General features: G+C 39.5%; 1 protein-coding gene across 4 annotated transcripts in view; it reads right to left on the bottom strand.

Annotated features, from left to right (window-relative positions):
• GRM1 (glutamate metabotropic receptor 1) overlaps positions 1 to 15,544 on the bottom strand; it is a 192,773-nt gene that overhangs the window by 56,603 nt on the left and 120,626 nt on the right. For all 4 annotated transcript variants that reach the window (XM_048297640.1, XM_048297639.1, XM_048297638.1 and 1 more), the window contains exon 4: positions 14,471 to 14,706. In XM_048297640.1, the coding sequence (XP_048153597.1) occupies positions 14,471 to 14,706 (236 nt within the window). The remainder of the gene's footprint in view (positions 1 to 14,470; positions 14,707 to 15,544) is intronic.

Raw genomic sequence — 15,544 nt, 5'->3', positions numbered from 1 at the left:
GTTTGAAAAGAAACATGACTTTGTATTTATTTTTATGGCTGCAGTCATGTGCCAAAACAGAAGTATACTTAAAAATGCCATAATGCAATAAAATGATGAACGTTCATTTTTATGCACGCTCTAACAAAAATGTTTGGAATTAACTCCATTGTGAAGCATGCAAGCTGTAAAGATATTTCATCTACTTTCTGATCATAAAAATAATCAATATTTGGCCATTCTAGCTTATGGAAGTTCATCCCTGATTAAAATACTGTGATCATGTATTGGAAGGCTAATGGAACTGACTAGGAAATCACATGGAAATAGAGTGGCTTATTATGGTCAAATACTCAAACATGATATGCAAGGCTTTAGACTGGGAATCAATAAAACTTTGGTAGTGATTCTGAACTTGGGAATCTATCAAGTCAGAAACAGTTTAGGCTTAAAAGAATTTTACGCTAATTCAGAGAGTTAGGACGTAACATTAAATTATGTGTTCATTCTAGAAACAAACAACGTAGAAGACAATGTGAGGTGATTCTAGCATCTTTTTTTGAAACAGAGAGTAATTATTATGAGAGCTTGACAAATAATTACTGTGATTAATTTTTTTTCCTTAAATGCTGGACTGTGTGCAGTCTGCCTGCAAAATGACCACAACATGTTCTTTTACTTATTTGAAATTATTATTTACCTTCTGTAGCAACATATTATCTCCCAGATCCTATTTTATTTAGAAATTAGTATTGCATCCTATAATCAGGAATAAAATATGCCAGATGATTTTTTTCTGTGATTGAATAGTTTGTATATGTAATCAGCAAAGACACTGATTTCAAATCCTAATATACCATTTGAAATCCATCTTATTATTTCATTAGCTAACTAAGATTTAATGCCAACAAAGGCATTTGAACGGTCAGGCTCAGTCTTTGTGCAATTATCTCAGTCTCAGTCAGCAGCACAGTTATTTTAATGGAAGATTCACAAACAGGGGAATGGAATGGAATGGAATGGAATGGAATGGAATGGAGTGGAATGGAGTGGAATGGAATGGCTTTTGATCTGTCTCAGCCTGGTAAGAGGCCATATTCTCATCTGGCATCATGTTACCCCAGTCCCAATTTATTCTTTGACTGATTCTTTGGAATTTCTTTTTGGGGCTTAGGATGGGTTTTGTTGGGGGGTTATTTTTGGGGAGTGGTGGTATTATTATTATTATTATTGTTGTTGTTGTTATTTATTATTTTCTCTTCTTCTGTCCCCTTTCTTGGGAATATGACAGCAGGGAATTTAATTTGTTGCTGTTACTGTGTCTCACATAGCTTCTTCTGTCAGTTAGAGCTCAACAATAAACTGTCTCTAAGCCTCTATCAGACACAGGGTCCAACAAGTGTCCATACTCCCAAGGCTTCATGGAACCATTTTAATCTGATTATTATTTAATGTGGTTATTATTGCAGAGACTTTGGATCTGCCTTTGTCTCTTGCTTTCTTTACAGCCTTCTCCCAGTGCCATGTGGATCCTCACCAAGATTCTCTAAGGACCGGATTCCACAGAGACAATTTTCTACATGACCTGAACTCCTGGGGAGAAACAATTAAAAAGAAAGAAACCCCAACCTTCAGCTTTCCCCTCGCCCTCAGGTAGCAATTTAATCTTGCAGCCTTACTCGTACACTCAATTAAAGACATATTTAGAACTACTATTCTTAACAGATCAGTTATTTGGAACAAGTCTAGCAGATAATAAGTTGCTGCTACTCTTACATGAGACAGGAATGAACACACTTAAAATCAAATTCCTTTACAAATGTAAGGACATGTATGCAGATTTTATGCTATTTGGCTAGTTTTAATGAAGCTTTTCACTCTTAATAAAAAGAAAAAAAGTCAGGCCAGATACCCTTGTAGATGTCCTATTGTAACACACTATGGTAGAAAAATGGAAAGTTCAGGAAATAGGACTGATTATATTTCAGGTGTCACGCTTTTCATATGAAGCCTGAGACCTTATCTGAAAGAAAGAGATGGAACTCAGTAATTGTGCTGCAGGTTTCAGAACATTAACCACCTTAGAGTACTTAAATTAGTAACCTGAATACATATTCAGGCACCTAATTAATTGACTTGATTAATGCCTGAACTTCTCTAGCTGCTGTTGACTTTCATGGAAATTATGGGATATCAGTACCCTTAAAAATCAGGCCAATTTATCTAGGTCTCAGAGCATGCACTGGAGGAGCCTAATTTTGAGCATTTTCATCAGAAAATACTGGTTCAGAGTTGAAAATAAGCAATTTCATATTGACCACAGAATGTATTATCACCAAATAGGGCAAAGGAATTAACAAGAAATCCATTCTCAGTGTATGTTAAATATTTGACAGCAGCGCAACACCCAAAACAAAAAGTCCACGTGGAAAAATATGATGATGGTAATAAAAGACACATATTCATCTGTGCTCCTGTCTGGCATGGAGACAGAAAATGGAACAAATGACAAACTCTCTTCCCTCTATTGATCTAGATTTGTAAACGACTAAGTAGCGGCAGTGGTTGTCAGTGTACAGGCATGAGATTCTGAGGACATCAAAGGTATGAGTCAAAATCTCATATTAACAGACCACATACTCCCCTCATGGTAGGACATAGACTAGCTGGCATAACTGGTCTTTGCCTATCTTAAATTCCAGTGGTTCTACATGAGTATGAAAAACAGCCATGAAAGATATCTAATATTTATTGCGCTTTAAATCACTATTGCTTTCAGAGGGGCTTCAGAATTCTTGCCTGACAGTGTACCACCCATCAGCCAGTACTACTGCTTTTCTCTTTCTCTTTCTTTTCTTTTTTTCTTTTTTATTATTCTAAGAGAACAAACCACTTCTTCCTCACTTCTGTTCTTAATGCTAAGGTGGTATTAAAACCACCAGTATTAGCTGTCAGAATACAAATCCATAGGAACACCAATGTGCCTTACTTCTGCAGAAATATAACTTACTCCAAATTTCTCCTTTGCCAAGTTTGCTGTTGGTTTTTGGATTTTGTTTTGTTTTTAATAGTTTGTATCCTCACACAAGACAGCCTCTGTCTGAAGGACTGGCTTCCTGGAGCCACATGTCTGCAGCTGATGGGATAGATATCCCATGTGCAAGGCCCAGGCTACACAGCAGCCCTGCAGCCATGCAGTTGCTTCCAGAAAAACTCCTGGCTTCCCAGGACCAAAGCCAGATGCTGCAGCTGCTCTGGAGCTGAGGAGCTAAGTGATCTTGGCCACCCTAACAAGCTGGGCCATGTTATAATTTAACAGAGTACACTCACAGTTTTTGGTGAAATTAAGCATAATTTTCAAATGATTGTTAGGACGATCCAAATACTCCCTGTAACCCTTGCGATATGCAGTAATTTAATCACAAATATGCAGATCACAAAGACCTACTTTATTTTCCCCTTAACTGGACATCTGTCCAGAGCTGTGTTCAGTATCACAGAAATTATCCTTCTTAAAGCTAAGCTAAGATTAGGAGTTTCTGAACAATGTCTCCACGAGGACAATGCATCACTGATTAGCAGCAAACTAGAGCTAAGCAAATCAGAAGATAAAGTAAGTGGTCCTAATCTGTATTCACATGTTAAATTCAACAGAAAAACAGAAGCAGAATTCTTTCTGATCTGAAAGAATTTTAAAAGCATTCATTTTAGCCCACCTCTTTTTTTCCTGGGCATAGCCAAACGTGACAATGCAGAAAACACTGAAGTACTTGAGATCGCTCAAGAAAATGGGCCTTCATGATGTGAATTTTTAGACAAAATAAGCCTAGAAAAAGGAGCAGAGTAAGCTGGCCTTTGCAGAAAGTAGACAGTTCACTGAATAGCATGATGTGTACAGTCCTACTGCTTTAAAGAGAACAGCCCTGCTTTTTCATTCCTGTAGAGCTGAGCCTCAGTGCAGAGCTAAATTGAAGCTTTGAACTTGCAGGTTCCTCCAAAGCTACCTTCTACTGTATGAAACTCAAAAATCTCTGAAGGAAACCTTTTGAAATCATCTGGTCTAGTATTTTGCTGTGCTACAATGGATTTCTGGCTCAGCCAGCAACCCAGTTTAGCTGCAGTATCTTGTTGCTACCTGTTCTGAGCTTCCCCTCCCCCTCCCCAAGACACTTGCCTCTGCCATGTGCTCTGAACCCCTTTGTTCTAAGCGCGGGCAAAACCAAATGTAACTCAAGCTCTTTAGCAGTGTCTCATTGGCCGGTCACCCTGGGTACGCCCCCAGTCCTCCCCCTTCCCCTTCTCCAAATAAAAGAGAAGATCAAGGGAGGCCCCGCCTCTCTGGCTTTGCAACTCTTTCTGCGAGCATCTCTTGTTGTCTGTTTCTTTTTGAAAGCTGCTAACTGCGGCTTATCTATTCTAACTTAGGCGAATCGCGAGCTATATTTCTCCCTCTTTGCTTCTGCTGGTGGTATTAGCTTTGCAGCTGATACAGTTACCGATTTTAGAGCTACTAAAATGCTAGATTGCCCGTGCTACCTCTCTAGGCTGCTCGAGGCTTTCTAAGGCATTGAACTACAAGTGCTAGCCAGTAAAAAAGCTGAAAAGATACCTCCTCAGTATCTCACCATTTTTCCCTAGCTCTCTCTACACAAGCAGACTTCTGCGCTTCCCCAGACACCCCAGTATGAGCGGGAAAACAGAGATTTATTCTAGCAGCACTACTCTTCAGAGCACACACCTTCCATCAGATTATTTTCCCTGTGTATACCAATACAGCATATTCTGACTAGGAAATTCTGTGGCTTTCATGGTTTAGGTTTTACCACTCAGGCTCATAATTTATTGTTCTTTATGCCACTGCTTGCCCACAGTCTTTTAAGAGGAACCCATTTATTTTAAGAACTCTGCTGGCTATTTTTCAGAAAATATCCTTGTGTACAAAGAGCATCTCTGGGCTGCAGCTAGACATGTGTGAGTGTGTGGGTCTGTGCCTACATGTGTTAGCCTCCACTGCATCTCCTTTGCACCTGTATTTATGGGGTAATGCTGCCAGTAATGACAATCTGTAAAATTGCAAGCTGACTTAAAACTTTCCACCTACAGGTAAATGAGGAGAGGGAAGATATCATCTAATAAAAGACATGGGGTGCTGACAGAAGGCAGTTTGCCTTGTGTTCAGATCAGGTACTTGTGTTATTTCATCTGACTGACTTACTGGTTTGGTTAAATGTTATCTCTCTGCTAATTGTTTTGATGCACAACCTGCACAATTGATTTCTAGGAACAAGACAATTTATTTTAATTGTGTGCTTTTGTCCTCACCATGCTCCTGATAAAAGTTAAAATCATCTATGGCAATCTGAACAGTCAGGAGTGCCCTGTCTCTCTCTAGGCACAGGAGACAGGAGCCCTAAGGAGGCACAAGGGAGCATGATTCAGGTGTCCTCTTCCTTAGCAGCACCATCAGTTTATCCCTGTAATGGAGAAGGGTGAATGTCACAAACCTACCTGAGGATTTTTTAATACCAGAAGTGTAAACTTCTACTGTTAAAATCCAAAATGGAAAATGCAGGCATAGATTCAGAAAACTTTCGTCATATGCTGCTGTAATATGCATGGTTCTGCAAATTGTCTTCTATGCTGTTTACAAAGGCACATGTATATTGCTCCTCTCCTTTATTTCATGATGATCTCATTTTTTGTTATGGATCCCCAAAGAAGAAAGATATTTTTTTTATTGTATATTGATAGACAGCCTGGTTTAAAAGTATTTTTGGAAATAAAAAATGTAAGCTTAATATAGCTGCTTTTTTCCAAACATGGAAACAAAAAGCTAGAACTAAATGAACAAAAACCTGGCCATAATGTCTTCTCCAAATAATTAATATGATTTATCACAGATAAACACATTATTAATCCTCCTCATCTTCAAGCCTTAAAAGCTTCCTGTAGCATTGCCTGGGAAATAAAATGAGACTACAGCTCTCCCATCTTATCTGCTGTAAAAAAGCCTTGACTAAGAAAGGTAGCAACTAGAATATTTTCAGACAAGTTGTCCTCCGTGGGCTTCATTCTAGGTGCCCATTAAATTGAGATCAGTTTTGAGCACTGCTGTGATCACTAGGATCTTCTGCCTAATGCTGAGGAAAAAGAGTGTGATACAGCACCTAAGTATGTAATGAGAATGCAAAGCAGAGGAGAGCAAGGACAAGTCGCAGGATACTTACTGTAAATACATATTTTAAAGAAATTATGGCATGTCAGTAGCTTAATTCCTTCTTCAAAAGCTTAAAAATATGTCTCCTATATATCACAAAGGTGATTGACAAGCAGTGGCTGACTTGGCAGAGTGCACACCAGGCTGTTGCCTTATAATTACTTTTTCTGAATTATTGCAGTGGCAGTGCTTCCTACTGTAGGTGCTTCTGCTGATAAAAAGTCTCATGGGACAGGTGCTTCATGGGGGAGCCCAGCAGATGTTGAGATTAAAAAAATGTTCTCAGAGAAACACCTACATGCTTGTTTGACACAGCAGGATGAGCCCTAATAATGTCTGCTGGGTCTAATTTATCCGACTCTGAAAACTCAGATCAACTCTCACTGGAAATGCATTCACTCCTTCAGAAAAGTGTAGAAAAATCAAGCAGACATCCTGGAGTGCATTGTCCACTGAGATGAGAAAAGGAAAACCCCATGTCATCTCATATAGATTCATCAAAATTGGGTGGGTCTTGAGAAGATGTTCAGAGAACCTCTGAACTACATTACTGGTGGCCTGGATGTAATCTGAAAGATGCATTGGCCAAGTATAGCTGTGTCTCAGGATGGGAATAGGCAGCCATCAGTCTTCTATCTTCCCATCTGGTGCAGTAAGTGCATTCAAGGAGAACTTCACAAACAAAAACAGAAAAACAATCATGACAGGCATGAGCAGAGGCCCTGTAGATCTCCTAAAAAGATGTTATTATCCTTGCCCTTGTTTCAGCCAAAATCAGTGGAATGGGCTGTAGCCAAGATTGTAATGTTATTTGATACCATCTTACATCATTGCCAAGGTGAGGGAAAGGGCCTTTTTCTTACATTCCCCTCCCGTGGGAGAAAAGGTGGTGTGGTGGGGAAGAGTTGGTTGGTATTTGTTGCAGTTTTCCATGTAAACCATCTCTTTGTTTCTTTGTCTTATACTTTTCATTCTTGTTGTTCTGCTATTGTTCACTTTCTTATTTAATTTTTATTTCCAGTAAATTTTTCTTATCTTAACCCCCTTTCACCTTCTGTGCCTCTAATTCTCTACTCCATTCCTGGACTGGGAAGGGGTGGGGGGGAAAGTGGGTGAGTGAGTGAGTCGCATCAGGTTTGGGAGAGTCTTGGTTGAGGCACTGAATTGGGGAGTACCATTTCTAAACCACAGATATCCTATGTCAGAAAACCCCAAACCTTTCACTAAAACTATACGAACTGCATGTCTGGATGGGATAAAACCAGTCACTTTTTAATGAGTGGGTGATTATGGTGGCAAACACTTAGGGATGCTTTTCAGAGAAATCTTAACTAGAGGCAAACAACTCCACCTGACATCAGAACCACTTGTTGAAATGAGTCGATTTCAAAGTTTGGGTATAATATTCCACAGACATAAATACACTATTCCTGTACTTGAACTGATATTTTCATGTAACACTGCACAGATTTTTGTATTGCTGTATGGGTCTCTAATATTTAAACCACCTTTGCACAGGGCTCCACATCTCTTTCAGAGTATGGCTATACCAAATGTAGTCCAGTGACAAAATAATGTATATTCCCTGACATTTTCATCTCAAGAAGTATGAGTCTGCATTATTTATACCAAAGCATAAATGCCTCTTCTGGAATATTTAGCCTTCTTCCCAAGATTCCTCTGCTATCATTATGTTCTGCCCATGATTTGATATGTTAGGAGGATTTATGGTGGTCATCCAGAACTGGTTAGGTGTGATGAAAATTTATGTCTGCTGCAGAAAGGAGATGGGAAAAGATACATCTTCCTAGGACCAAATTTGACACAAGAATAGGGTGGACGTACAGATCCTTGGTAGGAATGATGGCAAGCAGCATCCTGTAAGCAGGATGGTAACAACAGCACAACCAGTGACTGAGGCATGTGGTTACCTAACCACTACCACCATCCTTTACTTGGCATGCATCAGGCTGCATCTAGAACACTGCACATGGTTTGTGAATCCCTAATAAAAAAAGACACTGATAACCTGGAGTGCATGCAGCAGAGGGCCATCAAGATGATCTGGAGCTGCATTCCTTGCCTTTGAGGACAGACTGAAGGACCTGAGCTTGTTCAGCCTGCAGGGGAACCTTACAACAGCCCCTCATACCTATGGGGTGGTTATGAAGAAGAGAGGGACAGGTTTTTAATAGTGAAGCCTGGTGGAAGAATAAGAGATGATGGGCGCATCTTGAAACAAGAGAAGTTTAGACCGGATATGAGGCCAGACTTTTTCACATTCAAGCAGTGGAACAGGTTGCCCAGACACACTGTGCAACCTCCCAGACATGCTGTGCAGCCCTGGAGGTTTACAAGGCCTGATCAACCTGGTCTGAACTGATAACTTACACTGCTTTGACAGGGAGTTGGACTACAGTCTTCCAGAGCTACCTTCTAGACAGTGATCCTGTGATCCTTGTGACTCTGGATGCACTCAGACTGATTGCTTGCAGTTCTCTTGGACCAAGACAGGAATTAGCAGATAAAGCAATCCTTATGGCATGACCAAAGTATGAGTAAGCATCCTAAAGGGAACTTGGACTATGACCTCCTTTGGAACAAAAAATATCTACATTTCTTGTTCTTGTCTGCAACAAATACATTCACTGACAAATAACCCTTCTTCACAAAGATCAACTGAATCAATGAATGAATCATGAATTGCCCACTTTGTTCCACTTTGCTCTATTGAAAAATGTTTGTGCTCATTGCCTGCCAATGTATTTTGTTGTCCCAGCAGATGAACTGCTGTGAGCATAATCTGTTATTTTCATCAGTTCCATTACCAATTTCATAACTGTCTCTTGTGGTGCAGAGGAGGACTCATCCCACCTGGTTTACATAAACTCCAGCCATTGTATTATCTGCCAGGAGGAAAATAAGGCATTCTGTAAAAAAGCAGTTAGACATCCCTACAAGTGTTTGCACTGCACTGAGTTTTACACCATTTCTGTGTGAGTATGACTTGCATTTAATTTTGGTCAATGTGGGCTCACCATGTACAACAGAAAGATTTGCCAGTGAAATTTTGTGTGAAAAAAACACTTCCCTTACATTTGAGCTATCCCATCAGGGAGAAAACGTCCTACAAATTTATTAGAAAAATATTTGAACTCTATTACCTCACATAGACAGTCTATCATCTAACCTTGCTGTCAGTGTACAATCTGCAAAATGTGGAAAGGGCTGAGTTTTCTAATGAACTGAGACAAGTAGTGACTGTTCCTTGGGGCAGTGCCTGAGGCTGTGTGCTAAGGGAACCTTCTGTCAGGTCAGTCCTGAGTCAGATAGTGTCTCAGTACCTCAAATTCAGAAACAGCCTTTTTTGTTCCTGTTAAAACACTTTGTTCTGTTCTGACTTTTCGTCTGAAGGGCATGAGGAATGATGTGAACTTCTGAATTCCACTATGAATAAGGGGTCCATGCAGAGCTGTAGGACATGCTTTGTTTCCTACAGACTGTAGCAGCTACATGGGATACATTAAAAGTACCTTAGTGGCACAGGCAATTTAAGAACAACTCTGTACTGGAAGTGGTTTTGGCCTGCTAGATATCCGGGAAACTCTAGGAAAATATCCATATACAAATATGTGTTTTCTACTGTGGTAAGTTGACTTCAACTGGCTGGCAGGTGCCCACCAAGCCACTCTCTCACTCCTCCTCCTCAGCAGGACATGGGAGAAAAATATATAAAAAAATTTTAAAACCCTTAGGTCAGGTTAAAGGCAGCTTGATTAAAAAAACAATGACCATGTATAGAAGAAAAGGAGAATGTATTCTCTAACTCTGTCAGCAGATGATGTCCAGTTGCTTCCTGGGAAATAGAGCCTCAGTATATTGCTTGCAAGACACATGCCTTAATAACAAATGCTCTCCCACCTTCTCATCCTTTCTCTCATCTTTTATTGCTGACCATGACACCATATAGTGTGGAACCTTTTGTCAGTTTGGGTCAACTGTCCCAGTTATGTCCCCTCCTGACCTCTTGTTCGCTCCCAGCCTACCAGCCTTTGAGGGTGGGGATATGGGGTGGGAGAGAGCTTCAATGCAGCATGAAAGCGGCTCAGCAGTGCCCTAAAAAACTGGTGTGTTACCAACCATTTTCTAGCTACCAATACAAAGTACAGCACTATGAGGGCTGCTGTGGGGAAAGTTAACCCCATCTCAGCCAGGTCCAATGCATCTACATATAAGAAAGTTTCTATACTTGAACCCTACTGAGGAAGAACATCTCCTATAGCAGCTGGAGAAAGAGGGAAGGAAAGAGAGAGGGATAGGAAAAGTCATTCCCTTACAAGAGCCACTTGGCTTAAACATTGCAAAGAATGAGTCAAAAATAGCTCCCACTCATTTGGCTGCCACTCAAGTGGGAAAAGTAAGTTGTTTAATTTTTGCAAGAAGGGATGATCCAAAAGAGCAGTAATTGCAACAGTCTTGATGGATTTCTTCTCTTCCCAAGAATTTGTTGCTACTACAACATAGTTCTAGTAATCCAGACGAGCTATTTTGAAAATGTGGCAAACTGTTAGGCATCCTACAGCCTACACAGAATAAAACACACTTGGACTTTCTTCCTTCCAATAATGCTTAGACCAGATAGACCTTTTTTCCCCAAAACATGCATGTACATTCAGAGCTCAGTGTAACATGAGAGTTTCTGAAGGACACCACCAGTCTTCTCAGAGACTGAATGAGGGAATTCAAGCAGTAATTCCTCTCATCTCAGAGAACGGAGATTTCTAGGAACTAGCTTTCTCTTGCTTGGTAGAGAGTATGCAATCCCAAGGTAGTGCTGAGTCAACAGTAACAGGGTGTGAGAAATTGCAAATGCAGCAGCTGTAATTACTTGAGGAGAAGTCCTTGCCTATCCATGAATGATAAAAATTGAACTTCACATGCCAGTGGCAATTCTAAATAAATCACTCAGTAAACTGATTAGATTGTATATGAGTAAATTATAATGGGCAGGCAGTAACTGAAGATTCTCAATAAATACAAACTTTGCTATTAATCTCCTTTTTAAAACAGATGGGTTCAAATATTGTGAATATTTTTTAATAAGGTATTCAAAGAACAATGCTGTCTTGTGGGGTTTTTTTTTGTTGTTTCTGGCTGCTCCTAGCAGCCTCTTGATGGGTAAATACAATTACACTATGCTTGCCTATCACAAGAACTTTTGTACATGGTTTTCTTTTTCATTATACAGTTTCCCGAGAAGTTAACTCTCCAGACATGGAAAATGAACTTGAGCAGTATGGCCTTTGATAAGTGCTGTCTATGCTAAAGTATGGGTGTGCTTTGTTCTCAGTAAGGACTAGCAGTGCACTTCTGTAATACAAAAGAGATCATGACCCAGAGACAGTCACAACACATGCTAATAATATGCAAGGACTCCTGGGACCACAGGGGACTCGGCTTTTTCCATGGTGCAGGGCCTTGTGTGCCTTTTCACAGGAATATTGAGGGTATACTTGAGGTAGGAGTAAAAGCTCTTAGATATACTGGAATTGATATCAATACTGGATACTGATTATTTTCCTAGGGTGATATAGGTGTGGCAGCAGTACTTAAATCTGTAGTACCACAAAAAGTAAGAACATCATCCATTGGCACTTTTAATGGGTTTCAAATATTAGTGCTTATTATTTATTGAGCAGCATGCATTTTCTCCTTCAAATTTGTGTATGGAGATACTTTGTGAAGGAGGAAAGAGGCAATCCAGACTCATTTTATTAACAGAGAGTTTGTGAAAAGGCCTGCCTCCAAATCTGTAAGAAGTAAAGAATGTGGTTTCTTGGCACTTTCATACTAGACTTCCTTGGAGAGAAAGTCTCCACCAAACAGCTTTGAAGCTGCTAGTATTTAAAGTGACATTCTTAACCTTCCAGAAATGTCAGATAAAGACATGCACAGAAAGCTCTGGAGGTCACAGAAAGTCAGCCGTCAGATCTGTGTAGTTAAAGAAAAATAAATATTGTATTGCCCCCAGATTTGCTGGGGACATGTAGATCTCTTGATTCTGTAGGTATGTCATTATTGGGAAAGATACCTTGTGATGCTTCCCTTTGGTGATTTGAGACATTTACGAACTTTTTAGTTGTGTGTGGTAAGTCTGAGGGTTATCAGTGGTACACCACCAAATTTAAGACCTGATTGCTTTCCAGCAAAGACTAAGAAGTACCACATATTTTGAGGTTTCATGCAAAAATTTACAGCTTTCTAGAGGAGGGAAAGATGTCTGAATGCCTGACTTGACACTGATAACTGTTAGAGTCTACCAATGTAGACAAATGATTTTGTGTTTCACTAGTATTATCAGAATGTAGTGGTGCCTGACACCTTGAGAAGCCCAGAACACTAGGCAGGCATGTAATGATATCTCTTCAGACCCTCTGCAATGTCCAGTGACTTCAAACCTGGGACATCCTGAAAAGTTTGGGGTGGGATATTTTTTAATAAAGCAGCTCCCATTTGTTTTCTTCTGTGAATTTTTTTTTTTTTTTTTGCTTAAGTACAATTTTAGAATCTACAGCGATTGCTGTCTGAAAACTCACCTACACATTCTATGCAGAAGTGCCCCATGTTGGCCATTTTGAACTCACCATGTGGTGAGTTCTCTTGCCTTTGATCCACCAGATGAAGGGTGACTATGCCGGTTCAGACTCAAGTTTTTAGTTTCATAACCAAAGAGAGGCTGGATAAAAAACTACCCATGTTTATTACAGCTGCTGAGATGCCTGAAAATTAAGCCTTTTCTCATCAGCATGAAATTTATTTGTGTAAATGGAATGAACGGAACAGTGCAATTTTAAGATTCTTTTCTCACAAAAGAAGGTTGTGTATTTGCACTGTGCATCAATCACTCAACTCTCCTTAGCAATTTTTGCCCTTGTTGGCCTATATTAACTCCTTTGTCTGAGTTGAAGCATGCCTAAAGCCGATTAAATATTTACACCAAAAATCAACATTTTGGTAAAGTCCAAAGTTAGTAACTCCTTTCAGGAAAAATTATCAACACGGATTTAGCCTGTCTGGCTTGCCATTAGTCCCGCAGCACCCAGACTGGCCAGCCTGCCTGCTGGTCAGCACATCAACCCAGTTTTAAGTCAGTGACAGTATTTGATAATGTGCCTCAACGGTGAATAAGGGAACTGGGGAGAAACAAAAGGTACTGTGGAAGTTTTTATTAGGAAGTATTACTGATGGAGAAGGAAAGAACTAGAAACTGTGGGAATGCAGCTCAGGAAGCATGTGAAGACCAACTGAGATTACTGCTAGGGGATAGAAGAGGTCAAAATGTAAAGAATATGACTGAAATAGACAGGAAGCAAGGCTTCATTAGTTTTGTTTCTAATGAAATAACTTCCTTAATATCAAGTATACCCTTTTGACTAGAAATTAAGCATTTACAAACTACAACCAAAATATATGCAAAAATCATTCAGCAAGGATTTAATAGAAATGTAATCATCACTCAATTTACTAATAAATTTAATCTTACTGAAACATTTCAGTTTATTTTCTTGGATTTTGAATGAAAGAGAAAACCTGTCTATGCACAGGTACACTTCCCTTGCTATGAGGTAAGAGTTACTTCCATGTGTACGATGTGTTTTTTATGTGAATGCTACATAGTAGAAGCAAACTGTGTATGTTTTACTGGGTTAAGAAAAAAAAGATAAAGCAGATTACTGGCCAAGTTTAAGACTCATGAATTTTCCTTAAAATTGGTTTTCTGCTGTAATATTGTCTGTGAAATTCCTGATTACTCCTGATTAGTTGATCAGAAAAGCTGACTTTGAGGAAAAAAAGCATAAATTTGTTCTTATTTTTGTTAAAATTTCATGGTTCTTTATTTTTTACAGGCCATACTACAAACTTAGGCACTCCTGTCAGCCTTAGCATAGCCCTAAACCAAGAAAAGGGGGTAAGTCACTCTATAACAGAGCAGAACTAAATTGAGAGGAGGCTGTGCAACCAACACTAGACATACTCCCACTAGGGCTGGGATTATTATCTGTACAATTTGAGGTCATCATCTTTCTTTGCATAAAAAACAAAAATAAACAACAACAAGCATTTAATTAAAAACAAACAAGCAAAACAAAAAAAACCAAACAAAAAGCCAACAAAACAATCACAAGAAAAACCCAAACCAGAACCAAGGACAATTTTTTGCCAGGGCACAGATTCAAAAACTGGAAAAAAAATTTAAAATATTTGACAGGTTACCAGTGCAATTCTTCTGGAAGTTAGGATTCTCTTGAGGGTGCCCTGGAATGCGGCACTGAAATCTGTGCTGCCAGAACTCAGGGAACCAGGGGTTGCGCGTGTTGGTGTCCAGACGCAGCTTCAGGTAGTAGTCATCAAACGCCAGCACCTCAGGAGACTGCAGTTTGATAGTAATGCCTCCATTTGCTTCGGGTTCATAACCTTCAATGACTTCATCTCTGTCTGCCCAACCGTCACTGAAAAGAGGCAAAAATACCCTTATTACACAAAGACAGAAAGCTTGTTTTGAAAAAGTGACCAGCCAAAGGCAGGCTGGCACCCTTGGAAGAAAGTGTTTAATGGGGAATCTAAAGATGTAAAATTCAGGCAGAGAAAGCAGAGCGATAGCAACTTGTAATGAGCAGTCTGACTGATTTCGTGCAGAGTCCTCATTAACTCATCCAGAATAATGAGGATTTATCCTTGTCCTTCTGGAAAGGTTATTTTGGCATAGCTTGTGCTGTGATGTCTCTGTGACTGAAGAGATTCTGCCTAATTTCTGCTGTTCTGTAAGAGGTGGAAACTGAGAAAATTAATGTTGATGAAAAGGAAAACGAGCCAGGAGCCTGGATGTTTTTCAAAATAGACCTCAGCGTGCATGGATTATACAGCTGGAAGAGCAATTCAAATCAAACATGAAGTGAGAAATGCATTCTGTTGGAAGAGAATTGAGTAAGACTACTCGACCAAACTAAAAAGAAAACAACATGCTATTCTCACACTGCATGGGATTTGTTACAACATGCTTTTTTCCCTCTCCTCCTTCTTCTTCTTTCTTTTCTTTTTGGTTTAATTAACAAACAACAGCTTTCTACTTCTCTGTTCATATATGAGATACTTTTGCAAATCGGAAGTTAAAACTCTTGACAACATTATTTCATGGAAAGTCTATCTTAACAGGTTTGAACAAAGTCCATTGGGCTTAGCATCTGAGCTTTAGTTTAGTTCTTAGTTCTTTTTCTCCTTCTTTAGGAGTCCATTGATTTAGTGTCATTCTCCAGTTCTTATTAGGGTCCCCTAAGAACAGTGCTTTTA

This window comes from Corvus hawaiiensis, chromosome 3, assembly GCF_020740725.1.
Source record: "Corvus hawaiiensis isolate bCorHaw1 chromosome 3, bCorHaw1.pri.cur, whole genome shotgun sequence".
Taxonomy (NCBI): domain Eukaryota; kingdom Metazoa; phylum Chordata; class Aves; order Passeriformes; family Corvidae; genus Corvus; species Corvus hawaiiensis.
Note: the sequence above shows the minus strand (reverse complement) of the source record. Positions and strands in the feature narration are given on the sequence as shown.